Here is a 20,213-nt window from a genome sequence, read left to right on the forward strand (position 1 = left end):
CTACACCCCACTCCCCTCCCAGAGCTGAGATAGAACCCAGGAATCTGATGGGGTTTCTCTCTCCAAAAAACTAACAAAGTAAAAACATACATTAAAATTAAACCTAACCAATGTCCCTTAAGTGATTTGCCACAAGACTGTGGAAAATGTATTAGAGCTGGGTGGGTTTAACATTTATTTATTTTTCTTTCTTTCATACAGGCATTAGATACAGTGCTCCTGTCAGCTATGGAGGTCGGGGGGAGGGACATGGAGATGATTCAGCAAGTGAAAAAGGGAGGGGAAGAGACGAGAGGATCGATCAACAGGGAGGTCCTGCGGAGAAGAGGCAGAGCAGGGATGGGGCCTTCTTGGAAGTAGTGGCAAAGGGTGGGGCCTTGGTGGTCTAGTTAAAAGCAATAAGAAAGGTGGCAACCCCATGGGTTATACATAGACCGATTCCCCAGTTTGTCACGTTGACACAGCACAGTAATGGCAGTAAAGTGTTTAATGTCCTTTGACTGTCCAGTCAATGATTCAGGGAAGAGGGCCCAGAACTATGTCACCAACCAGCTCTGCACAGGACTCGGTCTGAAAATCTGAGCATCAGGAGGAAACTTTAGGTCCTTTTATGAGTAAATAGCCATAGCAACCTGTCCCGGATCTGTTTGGTCCTCACCCCGTAGATGATGGGATGTACCAAAGGGGACACAAGGAGGTATATAGTAGTAATGAGAATGAGGCAATACAGGGGCATAGTGTTATCAATCCGGTGCATGATGGAGGAGAAGAGATCTGGTATGTAAAAGACTAAGATGGAACAGAGGTGGGAGCTGCAGGTCCCAACTGTCTTGAGCCGGGCATCCTTTGTGGGCAGGCTGAAGATGGCCCTGAGGATCTGGATATAGGACAGAGCAATAAAAAACACATCCATACTGGGCACAAAGAATGTCACAGAGAGGCTGTAGTAACTACTGGCACGGACGTCGGCACAGGCCAGCTTCACCACAGAGATGTGCTTGCAGTACGTGTGGGGGATGAGGTTGGTCTTGCAATATGGCCACCGACTCGCCAACAAAGGTTATGGCAGTACGAGTAAGCAGCCACGCAGCATCACGGCCAAGCTAATCTTCACCACCACGCTGTTTGTCAGGATGGTGGAATGTCTCAGGGGATGGCAGATGGCCACATAGCGATCAAAAGCCATGGCCACAAAAATCCCAGATTCCATTGCTGCAAAGCAGTGAATGAAGTACATCTGGGTGAGGCAGGCACTGAAATCGATCTCCCTGGAATTGAACCAGAAGATGTTCAGCATTTTGGGCAGGATGGACGTGCACAGGACCAGATCGGTGATGGCCAGCATGCAGAGGAAATAGTACATGGGCTCATGGAGGCTCGACTCCCTCTTCACAGTGAACAGGATGGTGAAGTTCCCCAAGATGGCTATGGTGTACATGGTGCACAGAGGGATGGAGATCCAGACATGAGCCACCTCCAGGCCAGAAATGCCCAGCAGGATGAAGGAAGAGGGGTTTGTGAATTCGGTTGTGTTGGAATCTGACATGGAGTAGGGGAGAAGGTGTCCAACTCTGAGGCTGAACAGTGTCTTCTGCATATACTGTATGTTCCCCTGACTTCCTGTATGTGCCCAGGGTCTAGGCTTATGGTTGCAGTACAAATGCCTAGATGGAGAGACAATGTTAATATGAGACACTACATGCACTATTGGAGGTTGTTGTCATGGGTGAAGCAGATAAATTGCTCTTCACACACAGAAAAATGATATTTTCCTTATTCAGAGAAATGAATTATGAACAACTGACCCTACCAATGCCAATTCCATACATGATGGTGCTCCATTTCACAATAATTCTAACAGATTGTGATGTGGGAAACGTTAATAGGCACCCACAGCAAACAGGATTGTGGATACTGGTTATCACTCATCGTTCCTTAAAGCAATGAAATCCAGGCTAGAGAATCCATGCTGTAGGGATTTCCCCATTAACATGGTTGCTAAAAATCTGAGAGTGGAAAATAACCAAACCTTTGTGTAGTCATGTGGCAGGGGAAATATCCCAGCTAGAAAACACCTCGGGGAAAAGACCTGGGCTCCACGGAAACAGCGGCTCGTTCCAGTAATGGCCAAAAGAAAGACAATATGCAAATGCCTAAGGAATGAGAAGGACAACAACCTGCTTTGGACATGCCCTCAGTTTTGGTCACCAAATCTCTATAAAGAATATAGCAGCTACAGAGGGAGTTTCCAATACAGTCTATGAGAATGGGAGACTCCCCTAGTGCAACATACTGAAAATCTGGGACAGTTTAGTTTAGAGAAGAGACAGACAAGGGAGCATATGATACAGGAGAGGAAAATAAAGAATGGGACTTTTACATTCAAATGGACAAAGAGAGAACAGTTCCCAAGCAATAATATCTCTAGACACTTCATGTTTTAAAAGTGTTAATTGTCCTAAAATGAAGCAAATTATGAGCTAAATGGATTGGGGGGGAAATTGAGACAGGAAAATGGGAATGACAATTGGGAGTTCTTTAGTGGAGTTAATTAGGGAGCTAAAAAGCCTTGTGGTGAAAAAAGTGGACAACTTTGGCTAAAAACCTGGTTCAGTGAGAAAGGGGAGGCAGTAACTGGGGTGAGGGGGAGCGGGAAAAAGGAAATATATATGGCAAGCAATACAAATTGGATGTTATCAAAATTGGAAAGGGTTGTTAAAAAGAAGAGGGAAAAATCAATGTTTGGCAGAGCTACATATCACAAAAAGGAGGTTAAGTACATTGAGAAGAAAAGAAATCCCAGAAAAGTTTTACACCAATTATGAGAGGCAGAAAGTAAACTTGTTAATGTTAAAGAGAATGTAGATGTGTTCAAGAAATAGTTTTGTTCTGCGTTCAGAAAGAAGCAGAAGGAGGTATTCATATCACATGAGGTGATGAAACACTTTCCTCTCCATTAGAAGTCAAGGAGAATGTTAAACAGCATCCATAGCAGAACCTTAGAGTTATGAACACAAGAATTACAAACTAACGAATCCAACACACATCTCATTTGGAATCAGAAGTATGCAAGCCGGCAGCAGCAAAGTCTTAAAAAATAAGGAAATAGAGGACAATTCTGTGTTAAACATAAAGTATTTAAAAAGGGGAAGTTAATAAGATTTCAGAAGGTCAGGAAAAATAGAAAAGCTGATATGTGATTAGTTTAAAATAAAAGTCTAGGATTATAATTAATGCCAGTCAACAAGGTTTATGGAAAATCAGTCTTGTCAAATAAATCTGATTTTATACTTTAATGAGAGTACACATTTGATTGATCAAGGAAACCATGCAGATGCAATAAACTTTGATTTCTATGAGGCATTTCATTTAAAAGTGGAAAATATAACAATTAAAAATGAACACACTGCAATATCAGTAGAGCATATGTAAAATGGATATAAACTGGCTAACTAACAGAAAGCAGTTATCACTTGGCCATTGTCAGTGAATGGGGTGAGTGGGGTTCTGCAGGGATAAGTTCTAGGTCCACGGATATTCAATATTTTCATCAATGATCTGGATGGAAATAGAAAGTCATTCAAGAAAAAATCTGTGGATGCCCCAAATATTGGCAGAATGGTCTTTTCAGGATCCCCACATTCCATAAGAAAGTGCCCTTGCTTCTGGGTCTGAGAGAATAATTTTGGATTTGATGGTATTAAAACATTTTGTTTGCATGGGTCTAGCTCACTAGACGCTTTTACCTCTGCACATGGCATTGGTGAAACTGACTGTGTCCAGTCCTGGGGTCCACATTTCAAAAAGGATGTTGAAAAATTGGGGAGGGTGCAGAAAAGAGTTACAGAAAGATTTGAGGATGGGTAAAATGCAGGACAGTGAGAGACTTAACTTATGAAAAAAAGGCAATCAAGTGGAGAATTTCATTGGGATAAAACAATGGGTAATGATGGTCTCTGTAATCTAGCAGAGAAAGGCAGAGCAAGACCCAATGGCTGGAGGCTGAAGCCACAGACATTCTTGTTTGAAATAAGGGCCAAATCTTTAGCACTGAAGATGATTAATCATGTGGACACACCACAAAGAAAAGTGGTAGATTCTCCAACTCCCTATATCTGCAGACCCAGACTGGATGCTATTCTGGAAGATATCGTGGTAGTTCAGGCAACGGAAGAATTCATCCATTGGCATCATACTGTCTACACCAGAATTAGACTGATATATCTACATCTCTCAGGGATGTGGGGTTTCTTCCTGTTCACTATGTTTCATAAAAATAAAATGCAGTTGTGGGTTGCATTAGCATAGGACTAGCATGCAAGTCACAGGAGGTGAGCACTGCTCTACTTGGCACTGTTTAGGCCTCAGCTGGAGCACTGTGTCCAGTTTGGGTCACCCATGTATAGGAAGGATGTAGAGAAACTGGAAAGGATCCAGAGGAGAGAGACAAAGATAACCCAAAGGATGTAATAAAAACCATATGAGCAAAGGCCAAAGGAATTGGGTATGTTTAATTTGGGAAAAAGGAGATGGAGGAGGGTTATGACAGGCATCTTCAGATACTTGAAAAGCTGCCATAGAAAAGGTGGAGAAAAGTTGTCCTCTCTTACCACAGCGGGCGGGACAACAGTGGACTGAGTTCAAACTACAGTATAGCAGACTAAAATGAGATCTCAGGAAAAAGTTCCTAACTGTGAGATGAGTAGAACAATGGAACAGATGCCTCGGGAGGTCATGGAAACTTTTTTGCTGGAGGTTTTCCAAAGGAGGCTGCATAGGCATCTGTCCTGGATGGTTTAGACACAACAAATCCTGTACCTCAGCAGCGGGTTAGGCTAGATGACCCCTGTGATCCCTTCTCACCCTGTGGCTCGATGATTCCATGATATAAAATCCTAGTTTAGACCAGTTCTTAGTCACACACAAGTCTTTGAGTTTAATTCAGGATAATTCGGTGAAATTTAATGGTCTGTGTTATACAGCAGGTGAGACTGGAGGATCCAATGGTGTCTTCGAATCTTAAACCCATGAATCGATCAATAAAAAATGTAGATCAGACATTTATATTTACTGCGTCTCGCAACACACACACAAGGGAACATTCAATTGCATTGAAAGTCTGAATATATAACACTGATAAAAGAAAATTGTTTACATAATCCATAATTGGAATGCAGAACTGCTTGCCACAGACATTACTGGAGCAAAGAGCTTAGCTAAATGGGATTCACAAAAGGCTTTGTCATTGTAGGTAATGCTGCTGGCACCAATTTTAGTTAAGGTTGTCTGACAACTTCTATAAGGACAACTCTTTTTCAGTTTCTTATAAGGTTGCCAAACTTCAAGCATCTGGATTCTAATTTTCCATGTTGGGTGTCTGTTGAATACTTCTTATAATTGTTCCACTGAGGAGCCTTAGAACCTCCATGATTTCCAGTTAGTGCGACCAGATAGTAAGTGTTGAAAGTCGGGACAGATGTGGGGGACAATATGTACCTATATTAGAAAAAAATCCCTGAATATCGAGACTGCCCCCAAAAAACCTGAGACATCTGGTCACGCTATTTCCAGCACATAAAAATCCGATACCTGTGACCCCATTAACAGCCAGAATCCTCAAATGCAAGAGGAGAAGAAGACAGCGTCTGCATCAACACACAGCTGGCTACTGAGATCTTTACTCAGTTCTGACTCCAAGGGGAGTTTTCCTCATTGGGGACTGAGGAAAGTACAGGTCACAGCCTCAGAATTTGGCCTTGTCTTGTAATTCTAGTAATACCTTTCATCCTGAAGGCTCCAATGTGCCACTGAAATGCAGCCACCTCAGGTCTGGCAGCCACCAGTCAGCCTGAGGCCCCAGCAAAGGGTGACATTTTGCCCTGTGACACTAGAGAAAATTCATTCCCTGTGGCAGGGGCAATGGGAAGTTTAATAGATTTGAAGAGCAGAAAGGACCAAAGACTTACTCTCTATCCCATGACATACATGTTACACTGGGTTTGTCGAGCAAGTGAGCTCCTAAGCAAGAGATGGGTACCCGTGAATTCTGAGATGGAAGTGTCTTCCCTGGGAATCCCCCTCAGGTAGCCGTGTCCCGCACCTCTCTCACCCCAGCATCTGCAGCAGCATCCCACGCTGAGAGCCGACACAGGGATGTACATCATTTATAATATAGCTCTGTGTAATCCCAGTGGGGTTCGCTCAGCCTCTAGGGGATTAGCAGCATCTGGATGTAAACAGGCTGAAGACAAGGCTGTCTTTGCATTTGTGCTATTCTTCCAGCTTTAGGAGTAAATAGTAATTAAGGGACCTCCCCAAAGGGAGATGAGATCTCTGTGGCTCTCCACTGAGGCAGAGAGGAATTGTCTGCTCTGTGTATTTTTGTATATTTTAAAACTGTACTTGATTACGAAGAAAAGTAGGATAATGCCGAGAACTCCATAGAGTGTGACACCCTGTAAATGAGGTTGTTGATAAGGGATCAGAGATCAGTAATTCTCATCAGTAACTATCATCAGACTGTCCAGCATATTTCTTTGAAGGATCTTGAAAACACTAAGCAAAGAAAAGTCACTATGAACATATCCCCATTATACAGTTAGGTAAACTGAGGGAATGAGAAGCAGGATGACAGACAGAACCCAGGAGTCCTGATTTCCCTTCCATAATGACGGTCTCACCCTCAAACCAAGAAGGAAATGGACTCCCACACTGCCATGGCCTGTTCGTTGGGTGGGATGCAGGGGAAAGGCTGGAAGAGGAAGTCTGAGCCTTGGCCATCCTCTCAAGGTGAATCTGAGGTTTCCAGAACTAGCTGGAATTTGTGAGCTCCCTGCTCCTGGAAATTGTCAACTCCAGGACTCCACTATCACTAAAAGAATGTTCCTATGGGTAGAGTAGAGCCAGGGGGCTATCTTGGGGACAGAGGCCTCACCCTCCCCACAAAGCTGCCCTGGAACAAGGTTGGCCCTATAGGCAGGCTAGAGACTGGATTAGTGTTTGCATTGGATTAGCTCTCTCCCTCTCAGTTCATTTCCTCCCATCTCTCCCAGGCGGAATTGAAATATAATGTTCCAGGACAGCCCCAGCTGGAGGGTGCTTGAATATGCATAGTTGAACTCTGTGCCTGCTCATCTGGCTAATTGGGGGTATTTCTCTGGTGTGGAGCATCTGGGCTTTTAAGCATTGGAATGAGACTGAACAAATTCTCCTGTCTGATCCCAATGGGGCACCATGTCCATCAGTATTCAAGTTACTAAGACTGTATAGCTGGCAAACATGGTTTAACTTTCCTCTGTCGCTAAAGGCAAAGGGGGGGGTGGGACTAGGTCCTGATTTGACTGGATTATTGTGTTTATAATTTATGGTCATTATTTGTTTTGTGGAAGCCTCCAGAGACCCCGCTCCTTGACCGTTAGAAACGTGGTTTCTGTAAAGGGAAATCGTGTCTTACTAATCTATTAGAATTCTTTGAAGGGGTCAACAAACATGTGGACAAGGGGGATCCAGTGGACATAGTGTACTTTGATTTCCAGAAAGCCTTTGACAAGGTCCCTCAGCAAAGGCTCTTATGTAAATTAAGCTGTCATGGGATAAAAGAGAAGGTCCTTTCATGGACTGAGAACTGGTTAAAAGACAGGGAACAAAGGGTAGGAATTAATGGTAAATTCTCCGAATGGAGAGAGGTAACTAGAGGTGTTCCCCAAGGGTCAGTCCTAGGACCAATCCTATTCAACTTATTTATAAATGATCTGGAGAAAGGTGTAAACAGTGAAGTGGGAAAGTTTACAGATGATACTAAACTGCTCAAGATCGTTAAGACCAAAGCAGACTGTGACGAATTTCAAAAAGATCTCACAAAACTAAGTGATTGGGCAACAAAATGGCAAATGAAATTTAATGTGGATAAATGTAAAGTAATGCACATTGGAAAAAATAACCCCAACTATACATACAATATGATGGGGACTAATTTATCTACAAGAAGTCAGGAAAAAGATCTTGGAGTCATCGTGGATAGTTCTCTGAAAATGTCCACGCAGTGTGCAGAGGCGGTCAAAAAAGCAAACAGGATGTTAGGAAAAATTAAAAAGGGGATAGAGAATAAGACGGAGAATATATAATTGCCCTTATATAAATCGATGGTACACCCGCATCTCGAATACTGCATACAGATGTGGTCTCCTCATCGCAAAAAAGATATACTGGCACTAGAAAAGGTTCAGAAAAGGGCAACTAAAATGATTAAGGGTTTGGAACTGGTCCCATATGAGGAGAGATTAAAGAGGCTAGGACTCTTCAGCTTGGAAAAGAGGAGACTAAGGGGGGATATGATAGAGGTATATAAAATCATGAGTGATGTGGAGAAAGTGGATAAGGAAAAGTTATTTACTTATTCCCATAATACAAGAACTAGGGGCCACTAAATGAAATTAATGGCCAGCAGGTTTAAAACAAATAAAAGGAAGTTCTTCTTCAAGCAGCGCACAGTCAACTTGTGGAACTCCTTACCTGAGGAGGTTGTGAAGGCTAGGACTATAACAGTGTTTAAAAGAGAACTGGATAAATTCATGGTGGTTAAGTCCATTAATGGCTATTAGCCAGGATGGGTAAGGAATGGTGTCCCTAGCCTCTGTCTGTCAGAGGGTGGAGATGGATGGCAGGAGAGAGATCACCTAATCATTGCCTGTAAGGTTCACTCCCTCTGGGGCACCTGGGATTGGCCACTGTCAGTAGACAGGATACTGGGCTAGATAGACCTTTGGTCCGACCCAGTACGGCCGTTCTTATGTTCTTATGTTAGGAGCACAGCACATTTTTGGGAGAACTAGATTGGGGCTAGTGAGAACAGGCCATCGAGTGGTGGCATCACCAGACACACAACTGAGAGCGCGTGGCTCTCCATTAGCTTCTGTAATTCTGATTTAGTTCTAATCACACCTCCCTCCTTCGAGTGCAGACTGAGCCTCCGTCTTATGAATTCCGATGGCAACCCCTGGTATGGGAGGGGAGACCAGAGGAGAGGGCGAAGGTAACAGAGCTGTGGGGATGAAATGAAGGAGCCATCCTGGAGATGGAACAACTGAAAGCCTCCAAGGAGTTGAAACACTTGGGTAACGCAGCAGGCTCTGGGAAAAGATTCAGGCAGTTTTTAAATGTAGCTATGCAAGCAGCTGGGTTGGTTGAGAAAGAAACCAGCAGAAAATTTCAATCTTCTTAAATATTGCAGAACTTGAGGCAGTGGACGTCTTTTCTAGCATGCAACTCAGGCTTTGTCTACACTAGCACTTTTGTCACTAAAGTTTTGTTGGATGTTGTACGGAAAAAACATCCCATCACCAAGAAAAGGGCCATTATGGACAACATTTTATCAGCAGGACATTCTTGTTGGGGATGGTTTAATTATGGCAGCAGGAGAGCTCTACATGGCAGACGTTACAGCAGCATAGCTGCTGTGGTATAGCTGTGCCACTGTAACGTCTGTGGTGTTGACATAGCGTCAGTCAGGCAGAAGGAGCTGGTTATTACACACTTATCTCCCTCTTGTGGGGAACTTTCCAGGTTTCTATGCTACCCCATGGAATTGGTTATTGAAAGTATCAGAGACCTCGCTCCCGTTCCCTTTACCTACAGTCCTGGATGACCCCGAGGACTCCCCTTCCACCCTCTTATGTGGTAGAGTCCTTGTAACCCCGACAAGGCTGGGCCCAGGATTCAACCACTAACCTTGGGGGGCTCAACCACTAACCTTGTCATGGTCCATTAGGACAAGGGCTAGGGTGTTCTGGGGTGCTCTCTCCACTCTGGAGACTTCTCTGACCCACTGATCATTGTCTGGAGGGATCGCTGGGCAGGAGACAGCTTCATAGAAAGGGCTGGAGGCTGCTTGAAAGATGTGGGTGCTCATGCAACAGCAACTGGTGCCCTGTTTCCTTTTGCAGCCTTTGTAGGAACGTTGTGTCAGCAGTTTTACTACAAAGCTGCAAATCTATAGAACAATGGGTACCCCAGTTCCCATGGATGGGAGTGATATGAGAGGGCTGAGGAAGACTGAGAAACTCAGGGCTGACATTTTCAATGCTCCTTGTTTCCAGCAGCCTGGAACGTCTGTGGTGTTGACATAGCCTTAGTCAGGCAGAAGGAGGAGGTTATTACACACTTCTGCAGAAATTTGAAGAGCCTTGAGTACCGCAAAAGAGCAAAATGTTCCAAGGGTAAAGGTTTCACCTTAGAAGAGAAAAGTAAGGTGAGTCCTTTGAAGAATTCCTAACAAATGGAAGCAGGGGGACGATCTCCTTCTTGTGGGGAACTTTCCAGGTTTCTAAGCTACCCCATGAAATTGGCTATTGAAAGGATCAGCGCTCTCGCTCCCATTCCCTTTACCTACAGTCCTGGATGACCCCAAGGACTCCCCTTCCACTCCTTTATGTGGCTGGGTCCTTGTAACCCCGACAAGGCTGGGCCCAGGATTCAACCACTAACTTTGGGGGCTCAACCACTAACCTTGATATGGTCCATTAGGACAGGGGCTAGGGTGTTCTGGGGTGCTTTCTCCACTCTGGAGACTTCTCTGACCCACTGATCATTTCACATATCAACAGACCCTTTGTCACAGAATCTGGGAAGCCGTTCATCCCATCAGTCACCATCAACATCTTCATGGCAAATCCCTATGGAACATAGCCTCCTTGCAACCCGAGCGCTGCCTGGATTGGTCTCTGGTTAAGAGATTCTGGTTGTATATTCAATATATCATTACTCCCGATCTTGTGTTGCTCCTTGATACTGAGCAGCTGCTGGAAACCAGGAGCATTGAAAATGTTAGCCCGGAGTTTCTCAGCCTACCTTAGCCCTCTCATATCACTCCCATCCACGGGAACTGGGGTACCCATTGTTCTATAGATTTGCAGCTTTGTAGTAAAACTGAGGCCACAACATCCTCACAAAGGCTGCAGAAGGAAACAGGGCAGCAGTTGATTGTTGGATGAGCACCTACATATTTCAAGCAGCCTCCAGCCCTTTCTATGAAGCTGCCTCCTGCCAAGCGATTCCTCCAGACAAGTTAATACCGAGCTGGTTGTAGTTTGCAGCTGCAGGCTGCTTGACGGTAATGGCCAGGGACTTTGTTTTACCTGGATTAATAACCAGATTAAAGCCCCCTGCTTCTTTCCCAGCCAGATCAGCTCTCAGATCCAGTGATTCCAAGTACTACAGCTGAGAGCTTTTAAGAGTCTAAGTAACCCCTTGAATCACAGTTAAACTTCCCTCCCCCCAAAAAACCCTGAAATGGCTCCCTTACAGCTGTGGAGGTCGGAGGAAGGGACATGGAGATGATCCAGCAAGTGACAAGGGGAGGGGAAGAGAGGAGAGGATCGAGCGACAGGGAGGTCCTGCGGGGAAGAGGCAGAGCAGGGATGGGGCCTTCTTGGAAGGAGTGGCAAAGGGTGGGGCCTTGGCGGTCTAGTTACAAGCAATAAGAAAGGTGGCAACACCATGGGTTGTACATAGAACAATTCCCCAGTTTGTCACACTGACACAGCACAGCAAGGACAGTAAAGTGTTTAATGTCCTTTGACTGTCCAGTCAATGATTCAGGGAAGAGGGCCCAGCACTTTGTCACCAACCAGCTCTGCACAAAGCTCGGTCTGAAAATCTGAGCACCAGGAGGAAACTTTAGGTCCTTTTATGAGTAAATAGCCATAACAACCTGTCCCGGATCTGTTTGGTCCTCACCCCGTAGATGATGGGGTGTAACATGGGGGGCACCAGAAGGTACACGTTGGCAATGAGAATAAGGCAATACAGGGGCATAGTGTTACCAATCCGGTTCATGACGGAAGAGAAGAGATCTGGAATGTAAAAGACTAAGATGGCACAGAGGTGGGAGCTGCAAGTCCCAAAAGTCTTGAGCTGGGCATCCTTTGTGGGCAGGCTGAAGATGGCCCTGAGGATCTGGATGTAGGACACAGCAATAAAAAACACATCCACACTGGGCACAAAGAATGTCACAGAGAGGCTGTAGTAACTACTGGCACGGATGTCAGCACAGGCCAGCTTCACCACAGAGATATGCTTGCAGTACGTGTGGGGAATGATGTTGGTCTTGCAATATGGCCACCGACTCGCCAGGAAGGGAATGGGCAGTATGAGTAAGCAGCCACGCAGCACCACAGCCAATCCAATCCTTACCACCATGCGGTGTGTCAGGATGGTGGAATGTCTCAGGGGATTGCAGATGGCCACATAGCGATCAAAAGCCATGGCCACAAAGATCCCTGATTCCATCACTGAGAAGCAGTGAATGAAGTACAGTTGGGTGAGGCAGGCACTGAAATTGATCTCCCTGGAATTGAACCAGAAGATGCTCAGCATTTTGGGCAGGATGGAAGTGGACAGGACCAGGTCAGTGACGGCCAGCATGCAGAGGAAATAGTACATAGGCTCATGGAGGCTCGGCTCCCTCTTCACAATGAACAGGATGGTGAAGTTCCCCCAGAGGGCTATAGCATACATGGTGCAGAAGGGGATGGAGATCCAGATATGGGCTGCCTCCAGGCCAGGAATGCCCAGCAGGATGAAGGTGGAGGGATTGGTGAAGTCAGTTGTGTTGGAATCTGACATGGAGTAGGGGAGAAGGTGTCCAACTCTGAGGCAGAATGGTGTCTCCTGTACGTACTGTATGTTTTCTTGACTTCCTGTATGTGCCCAGGCTCTAGGGTTATGGTCACAGTAAAAAGGCCTGGATGGAAAGACAATGTTAATATGAGACACTACATGAACTACTGAACGCTGTTGTCATGGGTGAATCAGATTGGTGGCTATTCACACACTGAAAAATGACATTTTTGTTATTCAGATAAATGAATTATGAACAACTGACCCTACTAATGCCAATTCCATACATGATGGTGCTCCATTCATTAATAATTCTAACACATTGTGATGTGGGAAACCTTAATAGGCACCCACAGCAAACAGGATTGTGGATACAGGTTATCCCTCATCGTTCCTTAATGAAATGAAATCCAGGCTAAAGAATCCATGCTGTAGGGATTTCCAAATTAACATGGTTGCTCAAAATCTGAGAGTGGAAAATAGCCAAACTTTTGTGTAGTCATGTGACAGGGGAAACATCCCAGCGAGAAAACACATCGGGGAAAAGACCTGGGCTCCACGGAAGCACCGGCTCATTCCCAGTAGTGGCCAAAACAAAGATAATGTGCAGATGCCTAAGGAATGGGATGGACCATAACCTGCTCTGGACATGTGCTCAGTTATGGTCACCGAATCTCTATAAAGAATATAGCAGGTTAAAAGGGAGTTTCTGATACAGTCTATGAGAATGGGGGAGACTCCCCTAGTGCAACATACTGAGAATCTAGGACAGTTTAGTTTAGAGAAGAGAGAAACAAGGGAGCATATGATAGAGGAGAGGAAAATAAAGAATGGGACTTATTACATTCAAATGGACAAAGAGAGAACAGTTCCCAAGCAATAATATCTATAGACACTTCATGTTTTAAAAATACTAATTCCGCTAAAATGAGGCAAATTATGAGCTAAACAGACTGGGGGGAAAATGGAGACAGAAAAATGGGAATGAAAATCGGGAATTCTTTAGAGGAATTCATTAGGCAGCTAAAAAGCCATGATTTCACAGTGAAAAAAGTAGATAACTTTGGCTAAAAACCCAGTTCAGTGCGAAAGGGGAGGCAGCAACTGGGGTGGGGTGGGGGAGCAGGAAAAAGGAAATATATATAGCAAGCAATACAAATTGGATGTCATGAAAATTGGAAAGGGTTGTTAAAGTGATCAGGGAAAAATCAATGTTTGACAGAGCTACATATCACAAAAAAAGGTTATTAAGTATATTAAGAAGAAAATAAATCCCAGAAAAGTTTTACACCAATTATGAGAGGGAGAAAGTAAACTTGTTAATGTTGCAGAAAATGTTGATAAAATTTTGCTGTGCATTCAGAAGTAAGCAGGAGGAGGTATTCATATCACATGAGGTGATGAAACACTTTCCACTCCTTAGAAGTCAAGGGGGGATTTTAAACAGAATCCATAGTAGAACCTTAGAGTTATGAACTGACTTATCTGCTACACATCTCATTTGGTAACAGAAGTATGTAATCAGGCACCAGCAAAGCCTTTAAAAATAAGCAAATACCTGACAATTCTGTGTTAAACATAAAGTATTTAAAAAAGGGAAGTAAAAAAAAAAGATTTCAGAAGGTTAGGAAACAATGGAAAAGCTGGTATTGGATTAGTTTAAAATGAATGTCTAGGATTATAATTAATGCCAGTCAACAAGGTTTATGGATAATCAGTCTTGTCAAATAAAACTGACTTGATCCTTTAATGAGGGTACACATTTGGTTGATCAAGGAAACCGTGCAAATGCAATAAACTTTTATTTCTATGAGGATTATGATCTAATATTGGAAAATATACTGATTAAAAATTAACACACTGCAATATCAGTAGAGCATATGTAAAATGGATATAAAGTGGCTAAATAATGGATCTCAGAAAGCAGTTGTCACTGGGTCATTGTCAGTGAATGAGGTGAGTGAGGTTCAGCAGGGATCAGTTCTAGGCCTGATGCTATTCAATATTTCCATCAATGATCTGGATAGAAATAGAAAATCATTGAATAAAAAATCTGTGGATGCCCCAAATATTGGCAGAATGATCTTTTCAGGGTCCCTGCTTTCCATAATAAAGTGCCTTTGTCTGTGGGTCGGGCCTGTATTCCTGTTTCAGAGATTAACTTTGGATTTGATGATATTAAAACATTTTGTTTGCATGGGTCCAACTCACTAGACGCTTTTATGTCTGCACATGGCATGGGTGAAACTGACTGGATCCAGTCCTGGGATCCACATTTCAAAAAGGATGTTGAAAAATTGGAGAGGCTGAAGAAAAGAGCTACAAAAATGATTGGAGGCTGGGGAAAATGCTGGACAGGGAGAGACTTAATTTATGAAAAAGACAATCAAGCGGAGAATTTCATGGGGATAAAACAACGGGTAATAATGGTCTCTTTAATATAGCAGAGAAGGCAGAGCAAGACCCAATGGCTGGAGGCTGAAGCCACAGACATTCTTGTTTGAAATAAGGGCCAAATCTTTAGCACTGAAGGTGATTAATCGTTTGGACACACCACAAAGAGAAGTGCTGGATTCTCCAACTCCCCATATCTGCAGATCGAGACTGGATGCATTTCTGGAAGATCTGCTCGAGGCTTGACTAGACCTAATTGGCTACCGTGGCGCTGCTGTAGCACATCAGTGTAGACAATACTTACACCAATGGACGTGGTGCTTCCATCAGTGAGGGTAATCCACCTCCCCGAGAGGTGGTAGCTGGGGCAATGGAAGAATTCATCCATTGGCCTCATACTGTGTACACCAGGGTTAGGCTGATCTATCTACATCTCTCAGGGATGTGGGGTTTCTTGCTCTTCACTATGTTTCGTAAAAATAAAATGCAGTTGTGGGTTGCATTAGCATAGGCAGAGCAGGCAAGTCACAGGAGGTGAGCACTGCTCTACTTGGCACTGTTTAGGCCTCACCTGGAGCACGGTGTCCAGTTTGGGTCACCCATGTATAGGAAGGATGTAGAGAAACTGGAAAGGATCTAGAGGAGAGAGACAAAGATAACCCAAAAGATGGAATAAAAACCATATGAGCAAAGGCCAAAGGAATTGGGTATGTTTAATTTGGGAAAGAGGAGACGGAGGAGGGTCATGACAGCCGTCTTCAGATATTGAAAACCTGCAATAGAAAGGTGGAGAAAAGTTGTCCTCTCTTACCACAACAGGCGAGACAACAGTGGATTGAGTTCAAACTACAATATAACAGACTAAGATGAGATCTCAGGAAAAAGTTCCTAACTGTAAGAACAGGAGGACAATGGAACAGATGCCTCGGGAGGTTGTGGAAGCTCCTTTGCTGGAAGTTTTCCAAAGGAAGCTGGATCCATCTGTCCTGGATGATTTAGACACAACAAATCCTGTATCTCAGCAGGGGGTTAGTCTATATGACCTCTTCAATCCCTTCTCACCCTGTGGCTCGATAATTCCATGATATAAAATCCCAGTGTAGACCAGTTCTTAGTCACACACAAGTCTTCGAGCTCAATTCAGGATAATTCGGTGAAATTTAATGGTCTGTGTTGTACAGCAGGTGAGACTGGAGGATCCAATGGTGTCTTCTAATCTTAAACCCATGAATCGATCAATGAAGAAAGTAGATCAGACATTTATATTTACTGTGTCTTGCAACACACACACAAGGGAACATTTAATTGCATTGAAAGTCAGAATATATAACACTGAAAAAACTTATTACAATTGCTCCACTGAGGAGCCTTAGCACCTCTATGATTTCCAGTTAGTGTGACCAGATAGTAAGTGTTGAAAGTCGGGACATATGTGGGGGACAATATGTACCTATATTAGAAAAAATCCCTGAATATCGAGACTGCCCCCAAAAAACCCTGAGACATCTGGTCACGCTATTTCCAGCACATAAAAATCAGATACCTGTGACCCCATTAACAGCCAGAATCCTCAAATGCAAGAGGAGAAGAAGATAGCGTCTGCATTAACACACAGCTGGCTCTTGAAATCTTTACTCAGTTCTGACTCCAAAGGGAGTTTTCCTCATTGGGGACTGAGGAAAGTACAGGTCACAGCCTCAGAATTTGGCCTGGTCATGTAATTCTAGTAATACCTTTAATCCTGAAGGCTCCAATGTGCCACTGAAATACATCCACCAGTGAGCCTGAGGGCCCAGCAAGATGCAACATTTTGCCCTGTGACACTAGAGAAAATTCATTCCCTGTGGCAGGGGCAATGGGAAGTTTAATGGATTTGAAGAACAGAAAGTACCAAAGACTTACTCTCTATCCCATCATATACATGTTACACTGGGTTTGTTGAGCAGGTGAGCTCCTAAGCAAGAGATGGATACCTGTGAATATTGAGATGGAAGTGTCTTCCCTGGGAATGCCCCTCAGGTAGCCGTGTCCAACGCCTCTCTCACCCCAGCATCTGTAGCAGCATCCAATGCCGATAGCCGACACAGGGGTGTTCACCATTTATAATATAGCTTTGTTCAATCCCAGTGGGTTTCACTCAGCGTCTCGAGGATTAGCAGCATCAGGATGTAAACAAGCTGGAGACAAGGCTGTCTTTGCATTTGTGCTATTCTTCCAGCTTTAGCAGTAAACAGTAATTAAGGGACCTTCCCAAAGGGGGATGAGATCTCTGGGGCTCTCCACTTTGTCAGAGAGTAATTGTCTGCTCTGTGTATTTATGTATATTTTAAAATTGTACTTGATTACGAAGAAAGTAGGATAATGCCGAGTACTCCATATCGTGTGGTACCCTGTAAATGAGGTTGTTGATAAGGGATCAGAGGTCAGTAATTCTCATCAGTAACTATCATCAGACTGAGCAGCATATTTCTTTGAAGGATCTTGAAAACACTAAGCAAAGAAAAGTCACTATGAACATATCCCCATTATACAGATAGGTAAACTGAAGGAATGAGTGGCAGGATGACAGACAGAACCCAGGAGTCCTCATTTCCCTGCAGTAGATTTCCCACACTGGCATGGCCTGTTCATTGCGTGGAGTGCAGGGAAAAGGCTGGAAGAGGAAGTCTGAGCCTTGGCCATCCTCTCAAGGTGAATCTGAGGTTTCCAGAACTAGCTGGAATTTGTGAGCTCCCTGCTCCTGGAAATTGTCAACTCCAGGACTCCACTATCACTAAAAGAATGTTCCTGTGGGTAGAGTAGAGCCAGGGGGCTATCTTGGGGACAGAGGCCTCACCCTCCCCACAAAACTGCCCTGGAACAAGGTTGGCCCTATAGGCAGGCTAGAGACTGGATTAGTGTTTGCATTGGATTAGCTCTCTCCCTCTCAGTTCATTTCCTCCCATCTCTCCCAGGCGGAATTGAAATATAATGTTCCAGGACAGCCCCAGCTGGAGGGTGCTTGAATTTGCATAGTTGAAATCTGTGCCTGCTCATCTGGCTAATTGGGGTTCTTTCTCTGGTGTGGAGCATCTGGGCTTTTAAGCAGTGGAATGAGACTGAACAAATTCTCCTGTCTGAACCCAACAGGGCACCATGTCCATCAGTATTCAAGTTACTAAGCCTCTATAGCTGGCAAACATGGTTTAACCTTCCTCTGTCGCTAAAGGCAAGCGGGGGGTGGGACTAGGTCCTGATTTCAGCGGATTATTGTGTTTATAATTTATGGTCATTATTTGCATTGTGGAAGCCTCCAGAGGCACATGTTCAGGGGGAACCAGATTGGGGTAAGCAAGAACAGGCCATCGAGTGGTGGCATCACCAGACACACAGCTGGGAGCGGGTGGCTCTCCATTAGCTTTTGTAACTCTGATTTAGTTCTAATCACACCTCCCTCCTTCGAGTGCAGACTGAGCCTCCGTCTTATGAATTCCGATGGCAACCCCTGGTATGGGAGGGGAGACCAGAGGAGAGGGCGAAGGTAACAGAGCTGTGGGGATGAAATGAAGGAGCCATCCTGGAGATGGAACAACTGAAAGCCTCCAAGGAGTTGAAACTCTTGGGTAACGCAGTAGGCCCCAGGAAGAGATTCTGACAGTTTTTAGATATAGCTATGCAAGCAGCTGGGTTGGTTGAGAAAGAAACCAGCAGAAAATTTAAATCTTCTTAAACATTGCAAAACTTGAGGCAGTGGACGTCTTTTCTAGCATGCAACTCAGGCTTTGTCTACACTAGCACTTTTGTCACTAAAGTTTTGTTGGATGTTGTACGGAAAAAACATCCCATCACCAAGAAAAGGGCCATTATGGACAACATTTTATCAGCAGGACATTCTTGTTGGGGATGGTTTAATTATGGCAGCAGGAGAGCTCTACATGGCAGACCTTACAGCGGCGCAGGTGCTGTGATTCAGCTGTCCCGCTGTAAGTTCTGTAGTGTAGACATCACCTCAGTCAGGCAGAGGAAGCAGATTATTACACACTTTTGTAGAAATTTGAAGAGCCTTGAGTACCGCAAAAGAGAAAAACATTCCAAGGGTAAAGGTTTCACCTGACAAGAAAAAAAGTAAGGTAAGTCCTTTGAAGAATTCCTAGCCAATGGAAGCGGGGGAAAGATCCCGCTCTTGTGAGGAACTTTCCAGGTTTCTACGCTGCCCCATGGAATCGGCTATTGAAAGGATCAGAGCTCTCGCTCCCATTTCCTTTACCTACAGTCCTGGATGACCCTGAGGACTCCCTTTCCACTCTCTTATGTGCCAGAGTCCTCGTAACCCCGACAAGGCTGGGCCCAGGATTCAACCACTAACCTTGTCATGGTCCATTAGGACAGGGGCTAGGGTGTTCTGGGGTGCTCTCTCCACTCTGGAGACTTCTCTGACCCACTGATCATTTCACATATCAACAGACCCTTTGCCACAGAATCTGGGAAGCCATTCATCCCATCAGTCACCATCAACATCTTCATGGCAAATCCCAATGGAACATAGCCTCCTTGCAACCCGAGCGCTGCCTGGATTGGTCTCTGGTTAAGAGGTTTTGGTTGTATATTCAATATATCATTACTCCCGATCTTGTGTTGCTCCTTGATACTGAGCAGCTGCTGGAAACCAAGAGCATTGAAAATGTCAGCTCTGGTTTCTCAGCCTTCCTCAGCCCCCTCATATCACTTCCATCCACGGGAACTGGGGTACCCATTGTTCTATAGATTTGCAGCTTTGTAGTAAAACTGCTGCCACGACATCCCCACAAAGGCTGCAGAAGGAAGCAGAGCAGCAGTTATAGTTGCATGAGCACCCACATATTTCAAGCATCCTCCAGCCCTTTCTGTGAAGCTGCCTCCTACCAAGCGATTCCTCCAGTCAAGTTAATACTGAGGTGGTTGTAGTTTGCAGCTGCAGGCTGCTTGACGGTAATGGCCAGGGACTTTGTTTTACCTGGATTAATAACCAGACTAATGCGCCCTGCTTCGTGCCCAGCCAGATCAGCTCTCAGATGCAGAGATTCCCAGTGCTACACTGCAACTGCCACTGAAGTCAAGGCAATAACAGCCCCTTGAGTGTTTGTAACTGGCAGCTAAGGCAGGATGCACAATAGAAGTGGCAGCGAGAGGGAGCCATGTGTGAGGGGTGATTAGTTATAAAGGAAATGGAGAGATGCAGCAAAATT

General features: G+C 44.5%; 1 protein-coding gene and 1 pseudogene across 1 annotated transcript; both read right to left on the reverse strand.

The window, feature by feature from the left end:
* Positions 1 to 598: 598 nt before the first annotated feature.
* On the reverse strand, positions 599 to 1,546 carry LOC128828913 (olfactory receptor 52M1-like; annotated as a pseudogene).
* A 10,127-nt stretch (positions 1,547 to 11,673) lies between these two features.
* On the reverse strand, positions 11,674 to 12,666 carry LOC128835852 (olfactory receptor 52M1-like). Its single transcript, XM_054025689.1, has one exon. It carries the CDS (start codon positions 12,619 to 12,621, stop codon positions 11,674 to 11,676), a length of 948 nt encoding a protein of 315 aa, XP_053881664.1. The 5' UTR covers positions 12,622 to 12,666.
* Between the last annotated feature and the right edge of the window lie 7,547 nt (positions 12,667 to 20,213).

The sequence above is a fragment of the Malaclemys terrapin genome, chromosome 1 (assembly GCF_027887155.1).
Source record: "Malaclemys terrapin pileata isolate rMalTer1 chromosome 1, rMalTer1.hap1, whole genome shotgun sequence".
Taxonomy (NCBI): domain Eukaryota; kingdom Metazoa; phylum Chordata; order Testudines; family Emydidae; genus Malaclemys; species Malaclemys terrapin.